The sequence below is a fragment of the Manis pentadactyla genome, chromosome 14, assembly GCF_030020395.1.
Source record: "Manis pentadactyla isolate mManPen7 chromosome 14, mManPen7.hap1, whole genome shotgun sequence".
Classification (NCBI taxonomy): Eukaryota; Metazoa; Chordata; class Mammalia; order Pholidota; family Manidae; genus Manis; species Manis pentadactyla.
This window is the reverse complement of record NC_080032.1, coordinates 5,168,421-5,184,389: the sequence shown is the minus strand read 5'-3', so window position 1 is coordinate 5,184,389 and position 15,969 is coordinate 5,168,421. Positions and strand designations below refer to the sequence as shown.

Sequence of the window (15,969 nt, the reverse complement as noted above, 5' to 3'; positions counted from 1 at the left end):
TCCCCTCTGCTGGAGCCGGGGCGCAGACCCTTCCCCGCCTCAGGTCCCAGAGGCCCCGCCTCTTTCTCTGAGCCCCGCCCCGAGGCCCTGCGGTTCTGCGAACATTGGCTGCCCAGAGACTTCCCCTTAGCAGCTCCGCCTCTGCCCGGCTACGTCTCTGCCAGCTTTGGGACTCAGGTTGGGTGTTTCTCTACACACTGCGAGGCTACGGGAGACCTAATACTACTCCGGCTCCCTCGGCGGTCGGCCCTGGGCTGGCCCTCGCTCTGTTCTATACCTGTTTCCCTATCTGTACCGTGAGATACCTCGCCTTGCTGAGGGCGCCCCTTACCTGGAGGTACCGGGTTTCAAAGGTTAAATTGTGAAGGAAGGTCCTGGCCCTCGGCCCCACTGCCTGTCGCCCCCGATCCGAGGGCCCAGAGCCCAGATCCCTGTCTTGCGTCCAGCCCGTCCCTGGTGCTTGGAAACACGAGCCCCACTCTCCCCTTGCCCGCCCGAGGGTCGGTGTTTCCGGCGACACCGGGGCCGGGTCTCTAGCCCTCTCTTCTGGGGCCGGAACTATCGTACTAGAGTCCACGTTTCCCAGCCGGAGGGGTGAGGAGGAAGCGGAGGCAAGACCTCGTTCACCACTAGGAAAGGGAAGGGGGCGGTACTGCGCGCGGCATTTTGGGAACGTGTGGTGTTCTGGGAGCGCGCGAGCCGCCATTCGCTCTCCTCACGCCTTCGCTGTCGCCAGAGTCGCCGCCGCACCGGAAAGGAAGAGAAGGCCAGAGCCGGTGAGGAGAGGCTGGGGAAGGGCGAGGGTAGGCCGAGGCTTCCTTGAGGGGCCGGGGGCGGGAAAGGGACGCGCTGCTGTGGCGCTCTCCGGGGCTCTAGTGGAGGGAGGGGCGGGAAGACGGGGCCACCCGAACCTCCGCGTAGCCTACTAGCGCCTGGAAATGGGTTCATTCGCTTCGCTCCAAAGTACATGCTCTTCACTTTCTGTGCCTCTCCAAGCCATGTTTTTCGAAGCACTCAGGCAAGTAGTCTTGAAATCACTTCTCGCTGATTGCCTTCTTCCCCCGAACCCTATTTGGTCAATTCTGTTCGAAGTTCTTTGCATCTCTGCCTCCATCTCCCTTTCAGACACTGGTCGCTCATGCTTTCCACCTTGTTACAGAAGTTTTATCAAGTTTCCTTGTTTCTAAACTGCGTTAGATCCATTTTGTAAGTTCTGTTGCCTTTTCAGTGGATCATTGCTTATAATTCTGCAGTAGTTACCGCTGTTTTCAGCCAAACTCAGACTCGTAGGTCCCCTCATCACGGGAGCCTGTCTTTTTCAACCTCGTGTTCGCTTTCCTCTCTTGAACTCACAAAGATGTATGTATTATAACTTTCAATCGCTGCTCTTCTTGGAATAAAAGGTCCCTTGCTTTTCCCTTTTAATTAGGTTAAATCAGATGCTTGCCCGGGATTGTTTTTCCTCCAAGATATGCATTGCCGGCTTACAGCACGTTATTTTGTGAACACTGATATTTTCTCTTTAGCCTTGATAGTGAAGTAAGTGGAAGGTCCAAGGGCACTTAATGGGTTGAATTAAATGCATAGCCTCTTCTAGATTTGCCTGAATCCTTTGGTCTGTATCTGTGTTGCCCAATACTGAAGCCACTAGCTGCATGTGGCGGTTGACCACTTGAAATGTGGCTAGTGTGACTGAGGGACTGAATTTAAAATTTTATTTCATCTTAATTAAGTTTGATGTAAATAGTTAAGTGCAAATAGTGGCTACTGTGCCGGAGAGCTCAGGTGTGTATAATGGGTTCTCAAAGTGGTGTCACCCACAACCGGGGGTTGACAAATATACGTTGTGCGGCACATACGTAGCAACCCCTTCTCCCCCTACACACACACACACAGTATGGGGTACTGGTTATTTGATGAAGACAAAGGACATACGGTAACAGGGATGGAGATGGGAGTCTCTTTCTCTTCATTCCCATTAACTTTCTGTTTATCCAGCCCCCACATTCCTCCTCACCCCATGTCTTGCATGTATCTGCCAGATAGGCTTCCTCAAGTTAAGCTCCTTTTTCTGTAGAAAATGCAGCCTCGGTATCTTGATTAAAGTTTTATGGAGTGTCAGGCTTAAGGGAGGCATGGTATATGCCACATGTCTTCCTAGGCTCTGACCAGTGAACTGACTGTTGTCTCTCTCACTATAGAACTCTCTCCTTGCCAAGATGTCTATTGGTGTGCCAATTAAAGTTCTACACGAGGCCGAGGGTCACATTGTGACATGTGAGACAAACACTGGTGAGGTGTATCGTGGGAAGCTCATTGAGGCGGAAGACAACATGAACTGCCAGGTATCCTGCTTTTGCATGTGAGGCTGTGGGAGAAGCATGGGCCTCTGTTCTGGAGGATAGAAAGACAGTGCTTGGAGGCCTCTTTAAAGTTGTTTTCAGTCACTATTTATTGAATGCCTAATGTGTGCCAGGCAGTATTACCGGTGTTGGGGATGTGGGCATAAATAAGAGCCATTTATAGTTGTTTTCTCCATTCCATAATCATTGTCTCCCATATTTTGGGGCCCTGTTGAGCAGGGGCAGTACTCCCTGCTGTAGAATTCTTTAGTGTTAGGCCCATTGCCCATTTGTCCCTACGTGTTTGTGTAACGCTTCACAGTTGGTGGATTCTGTGTTTTGTGCCACCTTCCTGGGGGAGGAGTCTCACTTGATGATATCGGTTACCTCGTGAGGTAAGTGGGTTTGGTGATAGTTTTGTCGGCCACAAAATAGGGAGGGTACTTTTAAGGACTCATCTACTGAACATCGGTCCATTAACAAATGTTGGAGCAGCTTCCTGATATGGTGCCCTTTGCATGGCACTGCTTTGATTTCTGCCAACAATCTCATGAATTTGTGTAACATTACTTTACAAAGTGTGTCAGCATACTTTCTCCTTTGTTCTTTAAATCATCAGTTAAGAGCTTGGGCTTTGGAATCAGAGATGTAGATTTGAATCCTAATTGTCTGACTTTAGGTGTGTTAATCACCTCAGTTTCTTCATCTGCAAAATGGGGATGGTGTTATTTTGAATCGTCTGAGACACAGATGCCAGAAATAATTAGTTGTACAAGGGATTTATTGGGGAAAATGACAGTAAAGGATAAAGAAGAGGGAGCAAGAGTAGCCAGTAGAGCTTTCAGTCCAGGACACTGGTCTGACACTGGAACAAGGAGAGGGGAAAGGAAGGAGGGGTAAATAAGAAGAGCCTTCCACTGTGTGTATCTCTGAGGCAGTCCCAGCCTGGCAAAGATTGCTCATCGAAAGATCTAGCATGGGGCAGAAATGGCCTGGCTCTAGTACCCCCGCTGTGGTCAGTCATTGGCTGGCAGCTGGGGAGAGAGGCTCCAGATGAATATTGTGGTGGTTCCAGGCCGTCAGCTTCCTACATTCCTCACAGCCAGCCTGTTGTCCCTGGGAGGGACACCTCAGCAGTGTACTCCCAAGGACTCTCACACCCCAGAACTGTTACAAAGATCACGTGAGTCATGTATGTGCAGCAGCTAGTTCAGCAGCACCTTGCACATTAGAAATGTCAACAACATATGGTACCTGTTCATATTTTCCAGGTGAGAAAGCTGAAGATCAGAGAGGTAAGGTGACTTACCCAAGGTCATACTGCAGATCAGATATTTGTGATTTCTTTGTAGCTTTGAGCATCATCTTCTTGCCAGGTTGACCAGCTCCCTGGCATTCAGGGAGATAGACATCTGGTGACTTCAGGTTTCTTTCCTTGGTGTTGATGCTATAGAGGCAGATGATCTGGACTCTCTAAAACTCCTGTAGGGCCTCGCCTCCTTTGCCTTTGTGAGGTACCATTGTTGTAGATCAGTCCTGTGGCATCTCATTGGTTTTAACTACTTTAGTTTGGTGAGTAGAATGTAAGACTGGGGGTAAGATATCTTCATATATTTATTCAACTATTTATTTGGACAACTTACTGAATTTCCAGGGCCCCAGACTTCTCATCTGTCATATGAGGGTATCTGATAGATGGTCTTGGTCTCTCAGGTGCAGCCACTGTGAAGTAAGCACACGGATTCTAGTGATAGACCAATCTGGAATTGGGTTACAACCTGCCAACTTGTGTGACTTGGAATGAGCTTTGGACCTCCCTCACCCTCTGTTCCCTCCTTTCTGCATCAGGGATAAAAATAGCACCTCAGCCTCAGGACCATAATGCAGCATAAATGAGTCGATGCGTGTCACATGGTGGGAGCCAGCCACCTGCTTCCTGCTTGTATTAATCTGCTAGGGTCACCATAACAAAGATCCACACAGGGTGGCTTAAACAACAGAAATTTATCCTCTCAGGATTCTGGAGACTAGAATTTCAAGGTCAAGGTGTCACGGAGTTGGTTCTTTAAGGGCTGTGAAGGAAGCATCCGTTCCATGCCTCTCTCCTTGGCTTATAGGTGGCTATTGTCTTCCTGTGTCTTCACATAGTCCTTCCTCTGTGTGTGTGTCTGTATCCTAATCTCTTCTAATACGGACACAAGTCACTGGATTTAGGGCCCAGTTCCCTCTGTAAAGATCGATTCTCAGAATAGTCACATTCTGAGGTACTGGGGGAAGACTTCAGCATAGGAATGGGGGCAGAGCACAGTTGAGCCCATAAGACCATGCATGCCAAGATGCTGAGGCTTCACTGCTCTGCCTAAACTTGAACATTGTGGAAACCCCAGCAGGCTGGGGTGGAGCTGACCTGTGGCCAAGAACACTGAGCACAGTTCATTCAGGCCTGTGGCTGCTGCAGTGCCTGCTGCTCTCCTTCCTCCTCAGCCCCAGTTAGCTGCCCTTTGGGGACGGGAGCATCCTCTTAGCACTTAGCTTGCCTGCTTTTTGCTAGAGGGCAACTGGTATGTAGTGTTTGCCATTTGATGTTGGGCTTTAATAAAATTTTCTGTTGTGAAAGAGGGGTGGGTCACACCACAGAGATCTGGGAAATGAACGAGAGACTTTTACCATAACTATGATTAGTGTGGACTTTTTTCCCTGGGCATGTAATTAGGGTATCAAGTATTTACTTTTTACACCACCCACTTTCAAAAAGAGTTAGAGGTGGCTTAAAAAAATTACATGGTTGCATAAAAGGAGAGCGGTCAAGGTGCAGATAACCTGAGGTAAACAGTAAAGTGAAACCAACCAGGCCATCGTACCCAGAAACACAAACCCAAATCCCTGTGTATTTAAGAGGTACATCCAGGTGTAAGCCTAGCTTGTTCAGTTCTAAGCTGTTTGTAGGCCAGGCGAGGAAATCATCAGTTCTGAGGTACATATGTTCTGAATATAAAATATCAGTTGTGCAGGGTTTTTTCCCTGGTACTCAGATATGGGAGACATTTTTTTCCCTGGGCCTTGATGAAGGAGATACAGTCTTATGTTAGATAATATCCTCAACAGCATCCTTTTACAAAATATGCCTTGTTTTTCAGTTCCTTGGTTATTTTTAATATAGTCGGTTATCACTGCCTTTACTGACATTTGAAAATACAATGTGTGCATGCATTAAACCTCAGCTGAGGTCTCTGAGATGGTACTTATTGAGCAGGAAGGTATAGGTGCTTCTGTGCATCTGAGGTTTGGCTGGGAAGGCAGGGAGCCTGGCTGCTCCAACTCCCCAAGTCGTGCAGCTGCAAGGCAAGCACGGTCTGGTGGCCAGCGCTGCAGGCTACTGTGGGGGCTGGGTCCCCATGCACGCTCCCGTGAACATCTCCTGAGGGCCCCCTGTGCATCGGGCGAGCAGAGCCCCTGTGGCTGGCCATGCAGTCCTCTTGAGGTATTTCTGTTTGTAGCAGGGATGGGACCCAGTGGAGGAGTATATCCCATCTCTTGCCCAGCTTAGGCATAGAACCAGAAGCCCCCAAATGGGGAAGTTTCTATTCTTGGTTATGTGTACTCACCATGGTCTTGAAACATCCTGTCTTTATTAAATGTCAAGGAGGGAACTAAGGGATTTTTCTTCAAAATCTGAAAAAAGTATATCTTCAGAAAGAATCCTAGTCAGATATTTGGTAAACTATTAGAAACCATAAAAAGAGCTTTAGGGTGAGGAATAATGAGTAGAAATGAGCACATCATTTTGATTTTAAAGGCAAGACTCTATTTATTTAACCTTTTGGGGGAAACTTTTATGGCCATGGATTTTACTAGGCATCTAGCATGAACGGTCCCTAGAGTTCCTTCCTAGAGTTGTAGGGAATGTTCAAAGTGTTCTGGCCTGGCTTAGTCAGTATCCAGGCATTTAGATAATCTCATAATTTTTTCATGATGGAAGTTTATTGTATTTAAATATATGAATAGTTTTTACAAATCAAGAATGTTAATTTCCCAATTAAAAGTGAACACAGTCATAAAGTGGATAATTCAGAGAAGAAAAATAACATGCAAAAAATAATGGTTTTATAAATAATCAGGTATATAAATTAGAAAATAGTAAGAATGCCTAAACTTGCAAGTTGGCAAAATAAAATTAACGCTACCAAGGGTTCTTTATACTTCTGTTCTGCTAGTAAAAGTATAAATTGTTAAAGTCCTTTCTGGAAACACATCCAACATGTTAACGTAGAAGCCTTCCTGCCCTTTGATACCATAGTTCTACCTCTAGAAACCAATCCAAGTGAGTACTTATTTTTTTGGTAGAAATTACATGTGATTAAAACATTTTTTTAAAATTTCATTTAAAAAATGACAAGTATGTGTTGAGTTTATGGTTATAAACAAAGTAAATGTTAAAAAGAAGAGGGTATTGGTCAAACCAAACATTTCACTACCCTTAAAACAACATAATGCCTAGAAGCTTGGGTGGGAGAAAGTGATAAGAGTTAACTAGATTCTGCAGAAGCTGAAATGGTGCTTTGGGGGCCTTGGCATGACCACCGCATCACTGACTGAACTATTTGAACGCTTTTTCTTTGGCTGTGGCTAATGGTCTGTGGGGAAATGATCTCAGCATTATGTCTTATAAGCATGATAACCCAAAAGAAACTCTCATGTGACTGTCAGTAGGAAACTGTCCAGAATTAATGTCTGGAAAGTTTTTGAAATTTTGAATATGGTATGGCTAGTTATTTCTTCTGATACCTAGCTTTCTGGCTAGAAGGAAAACTAATTTTTAAGCTATTTATCTATTTTTTTCTGAACTATTTGAGTGTGGATTGCAGTCATCATACTCCTTCATCACATAATACTTTTGTGTATACTTCCTAATAAGAAATATATTCTCTTCTTGTAAACACACTAGTGTTGTTAATTCAGCAACTTCAACACTGAATCAGTGCTGTAGCCTGTGGTCTAGATTCTGATTTCTGCAGGTGTCCCAATCATGTCCTTTGTGGCAGGGTGTTCCTCGTGACATCATTCAGTCCAGGGTCACTTACTGCACTTTGTTAACTGTTAGCTCACTTGAGGCTTCTTTAATCTGGGATGGTTCCTCTGCTTTTGCTTTTCACACTGTCGATGTTTTTCAAGAATAAAGCCAGGTTGGCAAGAATTTGAAGAAAGGGGAACCCGCCTACACTGCTGGTGGGAATGTAAACTAGTTCAACCATTGTGGAAAGCAGTATGGAGGTACTTCAAAAACCTAAAAATAGAAATACCACTTAACCCAGGAATTCCACTCCTAGGAATATACCCAAAGAAACCAAGATCTCAGATTCAAAAAGACAGATGCACCCCTATGTTTATCGCAGCACTATTTACAATAGGCAAGAAATGGAAGCAACCTAAGTGTCCATCAGTAGAAGAATGGATAGAGATGATGTGGTACATATACACAATGGAATACTATTCAGCCATAAGAAGAAAACAAATCCTACCATTTGCAACAACATGGATGGAGCTAGAGGGTATTATGCTTAGTGAAATAAGCCAGGTGGAGAAAGACAAGTATCAAATGATTTCACTCATCTGTGGAGTATAAGAACAAAGAAAAAACTGAAGGAACAAAACAGCAGCAGAATCACAGAACCCAAGAATGGACTAACAGTTACCAAAGGGAAAGGGACTGGGGAGGATGGGTGGGAAGGGAGGGATAAGGGGGAAAGGGGGCGTCACAGTTAGCACATATAATGTGGTGGTGGGGACACAGGGAAGGCAGTATAACAGAGAAGACAAGTAGTGATTCTATAGCATCTTACTACACTGTTGGACAGTGACTGTAATGGGGTATGTGGTGGGGACTTGATAATAAGGGGAGTCTAGTAACCATAATGTTGCTCATGTAATTGTACATTAATGATAGCAAAATAAAAAATAAATTAAGAATAAAGCCAGGTATCTTTAGAATATCTTTTTATAGGGGTTTCCTCATGATTAGATTCGTGTTATGCTTTTTTGGGGGGCTGTTACTGTGTAAGAGTTTTCATCTCCTTAGGGTGTCACACTAAATACTTGTTTTCCCCTTCCTCGTGATGTTAACCTAGATCGTTTGGCTGGTGTGTTGTGTGGTCTCTCCACTGGGTGTTCTTTTTACTTTTACAACTAATAAGAATTTTGTGGGGAGATTCTTTAAGTAAATACCTTGTGCATATTCTGCCCGTCACCACCACCTCTAGCACCCCTCCTTTAGTATCCAGTTAAGATTCTTGCTTGAGTCTTTTTACCATGATGGTTGCAAAAGAATACTTCTTCTTTTTTTAGGTTTTTTATTTTTTATTGTTGAAGTACAGTAGATATACAATACTATATTAGTTTCAGGTGTACAACATAGAGATTCATGACTTTTTATTTAACTCCATGCTTTTTCTGTATTAGGTCTACTGTATCAATATGGGCTCATGGGTTTCTGTTTTATTAAATGGGTTATAATCTGTTATGATTATTATTTTGATCAGAGTATCCCAGATTTGTCCAGCAAGAGCCCCCTCAAGTTGACTCCTGTATCCTTTGGTGTGCCCTGGCCATTTTGGGGGAGCACATCCTTACCTTCTGGAGCAAAATGTTTGTTACATGCTCATCTTTTACCTTCCCTAACCAGCTCTGGAATCAACCATTTCTTCAGGGAGCCTTGGTTTCTTTTCGGATAGGAGTAGAATTTAGAAACCAAGATCCTGGGCACTGTTAAGTATTTTAAAAGTCTGAGTTTAACTTGTTAAGCTAAGACCTGTCTCCAAAAGAATGTGTGCACTCAGTAGTACCCAGAAGCTTCCATTTGTTGCATGCTTATTCGGTGCCAGGCACTATGCTACTGCCAATAGATCCTTCAGTCATCACAGGACCTCTCTGAGGACAGGCGTCCAGATGCCCAGGGTGACCAGGCATGGACAGAGCAGACCTACACCCAAGTCTTTGGTCTTAGTCTGTAAAGATGAGGCGCGGAGGAATAAACCTGCCAGATCTTGTTGCCTCCGACCTGTCAGACCCTGAGCTCTGACTGTTACATTTCAGGCAGGCAAATGGATTAGAAGGGATCAGAGGAAAAGAAGGCTGTTCTATTTTTTTCTTTAATTTTTAAATTTTTATTGAAGTATCATTGATGTACAGTCTTAATTGGTTTCAAATATACAACACAGTGGTTCAGTAGTTTCCGGTATTATTAAATCCTCACCCCCTCTAGTGCAGTTACTGTCTGTCAACATGGGAAGATGTTACAGAACCATTGAGTTTATTCTTTATGCTGCCCTACCATCCCTGTGACCAATTTACATTATGATTGAGAATTTTTGTGCTCCCCTCCCACCCACCCCAACCCCTCCTCCGTGGTTACCACTAGTCATTTCTCAGTGTCTTTAAGCCTACTGCTGTTCTGTTCATTCTGTTTTGCTTTGGTTTTATATTCCACAAACAAGTGGAAAATATGGCATTTGTCTTTCTCCACCTGGATTATTTCACTGAGCATAATACCCTCTAGATCCATCCATTGCTGCAAATGGCTGGATTTCTTTTTTTTAATGGCTGAATAATAAGAAGGCTCTATTATTAAAAGAAGGGGGCAGGGAAAAGTGAAAAGGAAACCAGACGTTTGTTGAGTGTTTTTTGTGTGTCCCGCAAGTGGGATGTTGTGATTGACGGTCCTGAATCATCCCAGTGTTGCTTTGTAACCCTGGAGCTAGTGGTGTCGTCTTAGTCGCAGATGTGTGGGAAAATTCGCACAATTTTGACTGTACTAAGATCTTCTCTCCCCCAAGATGTCGTTTCAGTTTGGCGTCTAGTGTATGCCTTCTGTATTCCGTTGTGGCTGTTTGGGAAAGTTGAGTAAACTGGTTGTTTCTGCCTGATTTTCTTTGAAACCCAGTTCACTTAAGTTGTTGCCTTGGGCCTATGATGCCGACACAGCTCAGACCTATAATAAGCTGCATGGTTAGGTGGGACTGGGGGCTTTGCACACAGCCGTTTTCCACTGGTGCTGCAAGGAAGGCCTGAGAGCAATAGCGGACCTGGTTATTAGGGTTGTAATAGGAGTCAGATGATACTGGACTGGTTCCTGCTTCAGGCATGACACGTGCCATTTATGACTAATACAAATGGTCTTACGTAACAGCCTCTGCCAGGAGTTCTCAAAGCAGCAGAGCCTGACAGAGGCAGGAGGGAGACGTACCAGGATGTGTTGGGGAAGTGGCTTAGTGGGGGCACAGCCCCCAAAACAGACGTTTTAACTATCATTTAGGTTCACCATTTACTGAGCTTCTGATATGTGCTAGGTGATAGGAACAGCACTGAGACATAGCCATCTTGTTTAATTGTTAGTGGTTAAAGTGTGGGTTTAGAGTCAGACCTGGATTCAAACCTGGCCAGGCCACATAGGGGCAGTGTGACCTCAGGCAAGACAATGGTGGGCAAGGGCATGGCCTCGGGACAGGTCTGCCTCTGCAGTTTGATCTCTCAGAAAGTGGGGACAGTGATAGTATCTACCCAGTAGGATCTTGTGGTTTTCTGTAAGTTACAATGTGAAGTTGCCTGGAACACTAATGAGGGCTCAGTGAAAGGTGGCTCTGTTGTACTTTCCTCACATTGCGGGTAAGGGAACTGAGGCTGCAGACTTAGCCAGGGTTACACCTCCGACATGTGGCAGGGCCATCCTCAAATACAGGTCCCAGGCCTGTTCTGCCTGAATGGAGTCACAGGAGTGGCTGATACTTGTGAGCCTGGGTGGGACCCAGATTTCTCTCAAGTAGTCCAACTATATCATAACCACAACAATAGCACATTCACCTGTGGCACCTGAGCCATGCTGTTCTTTAAGGCAAGAACAGGATGGCAGGGATTGAAAGCATGTATGGACTTTTGTTAAAAAACTGGGGGTGTTGAGCCTGGAGCAGATTTATGGGAAACTTGAGCCCTGTTGCCTGTGATTGGAGCTCAACAATGGGTTGAAGGTCTGGAAGCCATTCCAATTGTGTAGATGTTGGTGGGTTGCCAAGAGTTTTGTTAGTCTTTTTGAACACTGGGTGCTCAAGCAGAGACCGGGTGGCCAGTTAGCACTGGAAGAAAAGAGCAAGTGAATATAAGCCAAAGTCAAACAGAATACAGGGACTTGGTCAAGAAGCGAGTCAGAAATCTGGGGAGATGGCACCCCTCTCTACAATGTGGACTTGACCCATAAATTATTATCCTCTTCCATCCAGAAGACTCACAAAATAAGCTACTTTTTCAGAAATGCTAGCGAGCTTGTTAGAAGTGCTGTTCTCTGCTTTCTCGGGCAGACGTGCCTGTAGAGATTGGCACAGGCAGGCTTGTGTCACCTTCCCGTGCCAAGCTAGTCTGGTCTCACCTCCAGGCTCCCTGCCCTTCCATCCTACAGTTTATCCAGTTTGGCACATTCATCTTTCCAAAGTGCTACCCCTATCCCTACTCATCCTTCCTCTGTCCACAAACTTGAGTGACCCCCGTAGTCTCCAAGGTGGTGCCCCTGTCCTTGGTCATAATTCCACCGTTCCAGTCCTTGGCATCCTGTAGGTTCCTTCCCATGTGTCCTGTCTTTGTGCAAGCTGTTGCCTCCTGCCTCTGATATTCTGGACCCTTCATACAGGCACTGCTACCTCTACTTCTCGGTCCCTAGGAACTCAAGTCTTGCCTTCTAGAGCATACACTCAGGGGGATAGGAGCCTCCTCTGGTGCATGCTTGTGACCTTGATGATTCCTTTGCAGTCCTTGTGCTGGGTAGATGCAGGAGAGGTCACAGAGTTTGGGCACTCAGTTCAAAGCTGCTTTCAGCTGGAGTTTATCACCACTGAGAGCACTTCACGTGCTGGCAGGGTAGGCAGTGTAGCAGTTAGGGTCTGGAGCCAGGCTATCTGGGATCCAATCAGGAATCCCTGCATTCTGTCTCTTTGACTTTGGATGAGTACTTGATTCTTTTTACCTGTAAAAATGGGAATGTTTATACCTGGAGGTGCTGTGAGAACCCTGTGAGATGTGCTTAGCACAGCCCCGGTGCACACGGAAGTCACTGGTATTCCCACTGGCTTTGCCCGGCTGCTTTATTTCATGTTAGTTTCTGCATTTCTGGACTTCCCTACCACCAGCCAAAGCTGCCCCTCTTGGTGTGCCCTTGTCCTCCACTGGTGCTGCTGCCCTTACTGATGAGCTGGTGATTCCCTTCCAGATGTCCAACATCACAGTCACATACAGAGATGGCCGAGTGGCACAGCTGGAGCAGGTATACATCCGTGGCAGCAAGATCCGCTTTCTGATTTTGCCTGACATGCTGAAAAATGCACCCATGTTGAAGAGCATGAAAAATAAAAACCAAGGCTCAGGGGCTGGCCGGGGAAAAGCTGCTATCCTGAAGGCCCAAGGTAGGTGCTCCTTGTGTGCTGGTTTTAACATAAGGTTTGTCATGTGTCTTTTAGGAAAGGGCCCTGTTATTGCCTGGGCTGGGGGTGGATTTGACCTCAACTCTCTCTATACCCACTGCCTTCCCATTCCTGCAGTCTTGGGGGCCCTCAGGGGGCCCTTCCCTTCTCTGTGGTGCTTCGCCTGATGGCATTCATAGGACTTATGCAAAATCCAAAGTGGTTCCTTAGAAGAAAGATGGGGGTTCTTGTCTTAAATGAAAGAGTAGATAGGTCTCCTGTAATGACTTTCTAGGAGACCCTATGTTTCCAGAAACTCTCTCTAGGGTTTTGGGGGAGTTCGTTCTTGTCTTGTTTCCTGAGCAGGGGCACTGTGGTGTGGATTAGCTGGCATGGGGCAGCACTTCCCAGAGAGGCTGGGGTATGTGTTGACACCCAGCACTAGTGGGGACAGTGTTGACAGTGGGGATCCATTTTCAGATAAGAAGTAAGTTTTAAGCTATCTTTACCCTTTAAAGGGGGCTGGACTTCTATTTCCAAAGCTTCTCATAGTTGAAAATAAATCCTTCCTTTAGCACTTCCAAAAGTGGGACTAGTATTTTTCCAGTGACTTACTCTGGCCTTTCTTTTGCATTAGGTCAATCAGAGGTTTTACATTTGGTTCTGTGAAGAGTTCTGCCATACTGATAAGCTTCTTAGCTAATTTCCTAAGAAGTGCAGTTGTTAGAAATTGTCATAGTATTGATTTGTAAAAAGATTTACAGTACAGAAAAGTTAGTAGATTCTCCATCAGTATTTTGGCTGCTGTACCTATTTTGTATATGAGGTGACTTTGGTTTAAAGATGCAATAGAGTAATCCCTTAAAATGCCCTCCAGAAGAACTGATCAGACTCTCCTTACCCTTTCTAGACAGAGGCTCTGGACCTTGGCCTGGAGAAGGAATGGTTTTCAGAAATGCCAGCTAGTTTGTTAGAACTGCTGTTCTCTCTGCTTTCTCGGGAAGGGCTGCTCTCATTGTCACACGTAACTGCACTGTCTTCTCTGGCAGAAGGTGAAGCCCAGCAGCTGGGCATTAGAAGGCAGTTGGCACTGAGTTTGCCTAGGCCTGCTGGCTCCTGCCTGAGCCATCTGTGCCTCTCCAGCCCCTTGCTTCTGGCCCTGTCATTATGTGACTGGGTTCTTGGGTGACTTTCCTGCCTCCTCAGGGCAGCCATAGGCTCTAATAGAGGGGAAAGAGATGAGTCTCCAGTTAGTAGCCATCAGAATATTTTCGCCTGTCCTCCCAAGCCACTGTCCCCACCAAGAACACTTGGGTCACAGAGAACAGTAGTCTTTGTATGGGGAGTGGTTTTGTTTTTTTGTGTTTTGTTTATTTGTTTTGCCATTATAAAACATGTGTTTCATACATGTAGGATAACTCAAAGAGTAATAAAACTCCTCATTCAGGTTTCTAACATGTTAACATTAAACTATTTGTTTCAGAATTTTAAGTGTAAAATTAATCTGTGAAGTTTTATGAGCTTGCTCTAAGGCTGCTCTGGGAATTTATCTTTCCTATGGTCTCAACACTTGCTTCCCAGACCACCTGACCTCAACAGGCTGCCTCCCAGCCTCTTGTAGAGAGCAGGGCTGGGCCAGAATGCAGGAGCCTGGTGCCGCTGCAGCGCTGACACCAGGTGCCAGTTCTTGGCTCTCTGCACGGTGGGGACATGCGATGGGGTGGGCATGGTGTTGGACCAGGTGGCCTTTTCAGCCCTGTTCTGGGGCTCTGGCTGCTCCGTGGCATGAGCTCACTGACCTGACTTTGTTCTTTCTCTTCCCCACCTTTCAGTGGCTGCAAGAGGAAGAGGACGTGGAATGGGTCGTGGAAACATCTTCCAGAAGCGAAGATAAATTGATCTGTTAAATAGAACTTTGCTCTTATTTTTTCTTTTAGATTATCTGGGTTCATGGCAGGTGCGTGCTTATGTGTATGTACTAGGTTTTCTTTTAGCATCTTTCTTTAGATAAGGGTAAATGTTTCACTAAATAAATATAGTGTTTTTTTTCCTTTGTTTTTGAGAAAATAAGGACTATGTGTTCATTTTGGAGTGTGGTGTTCTGTTTGCTTTGGCAGCTGATTAAATTTTGACACCCTGGGAGCTGTCCTGCGAAAATGCCCTGCTTTGAAGTAGCACAGTTACTGATAGGAGGTTAAGCTACTGTCCCAGGCCAGTTTCCAGTTAAGCCCTAGGAAAACTCCAGGAACATACAGACTGTCTCATTGATCTTCAGACACAGGCATTTGTTATGGTGCTCTGTTCAGGTGACCTTTACAGAAGTGTCATCAGCTCAGCTAGAAAAGCACAACACAGGCTGGTCCTCCCCCGTGAAGAAGTCCAATACTCTGACCTCTGTAGCCTGAAAACACTAGTGGGTCAGTACTTGGAAAAAGTAATCTATTAAAAGGTAATTCAGAAAGTCCTAGTGGCCAACACCAGTTGCTCCTGTCCTGGCTTCATAAGCAGTTTCATATTGATTTGGGGGAACACGTTATTGTGCTTTTATCAAATGATAACATTGTTTAGCATAACTGTGGTCTTTAATGTAGCAAAGGTAGAAAGGTTGGGCATGCAAAGTGACATTTGTGGCAGTTGTGACACAAACACAGAAATTGGAAAAGCTGCCTGAAAAAGAATACCAAAAAGAGGTCTTACCAAGGGCTCAGGAGAGGATGAACCACAGAAAAACTATTAAGAGGAAAAGGGATTGATTATTGATTGGCCCTTAGCACATTGCTTATTGGACAGATTGTTCAAGTAATGAAAGAAGAAGAAAACCCAACATATCCATTAACTGTAGGAATTAAATTAACAATCTCTCTTACGATCATGACCCTGTCATGAGGAAACAGATCTTATATTATTCTTATAATAAAGAACTCCCAGGAAACAGGCCTTGGTGGGTTGGTCAGATACCACAGGCACATCACATGAGACTTCAAACACCAGCCCCCAGGGCAACCCCTGTGCCTCTTGCTGCAGCACCCCCAGCTCCTCTGACACATTTGGGTGAAGTATGCTCGTGGTTCTGCATTCAGTGCCAGTCCAGAGGAGGGCTTCTGGACTGGGGGCCGTTTCAGGTGAACTTACTGTGAATGGAGTTGGGGTTAGTTTGTTTTTGATTTGACCAAGGGTTGATTGTTTCTGGT

At 45.4% G+C, this 15,969-nt stretch overlaps 1 protein-coding gene across 1 annotated transcript; it reads left to right on the top strand.

The window, feature by feature from the left end:
* The first annotated feature begins 626 nt into the window (after window positions 1-626).
* SNRPD3 (small nuclear ribonucleoprotein D3 polypeptide) lies at window positions 627-14,832 on the top strand. Its single transcript, XM_057492063.1, has 4 exons — window positions 627-776; window positions 2,202-2,345; window positions 12,589-12,781; window positions 14,611-14,832. The coding sequence occupies exons 2-4, from the start codon at window positions 2,220-2,222 to the stop codon at window positions 14,670-14,672; spliced, it is 381 nt and encodes a 126-aa protein (XP_057348046.1). The 5' UTR covers window positions 627-776; window positions 2,202-2,219; the 3' UTR covers window positions 14,673-14,832.
* The last annotated feature ends 1,137 nt before the right edge of the window (window positions 14,833-15,969 follow it).

Excerpts from the sequence above, each read along its gene's own strand:
- SNRPD3 (XM_057492063.1), top strand. The coding sequence starts at position 2,220 with ATGTCTATTGGTGTGCCAATTAAAGTTCTACACGAGGCCGAGGGTCAC. Across the intron at positions 2,346-12,588 it reads AAGACAACATGAACTGCCAG|ATGTCCAACATCACAGTCAC; the intron begins GTATCCTGCTTT and ends ATTCCCTTCCAG. Across the intron at positions 12,782-14,610 it reads TGCTATCCTGAAGGCCCAAG|TGGCTGCAAGAGGAAGAGGA; the intron begins GTAGGTGCTCCT and ends CCCACCTTTCAG.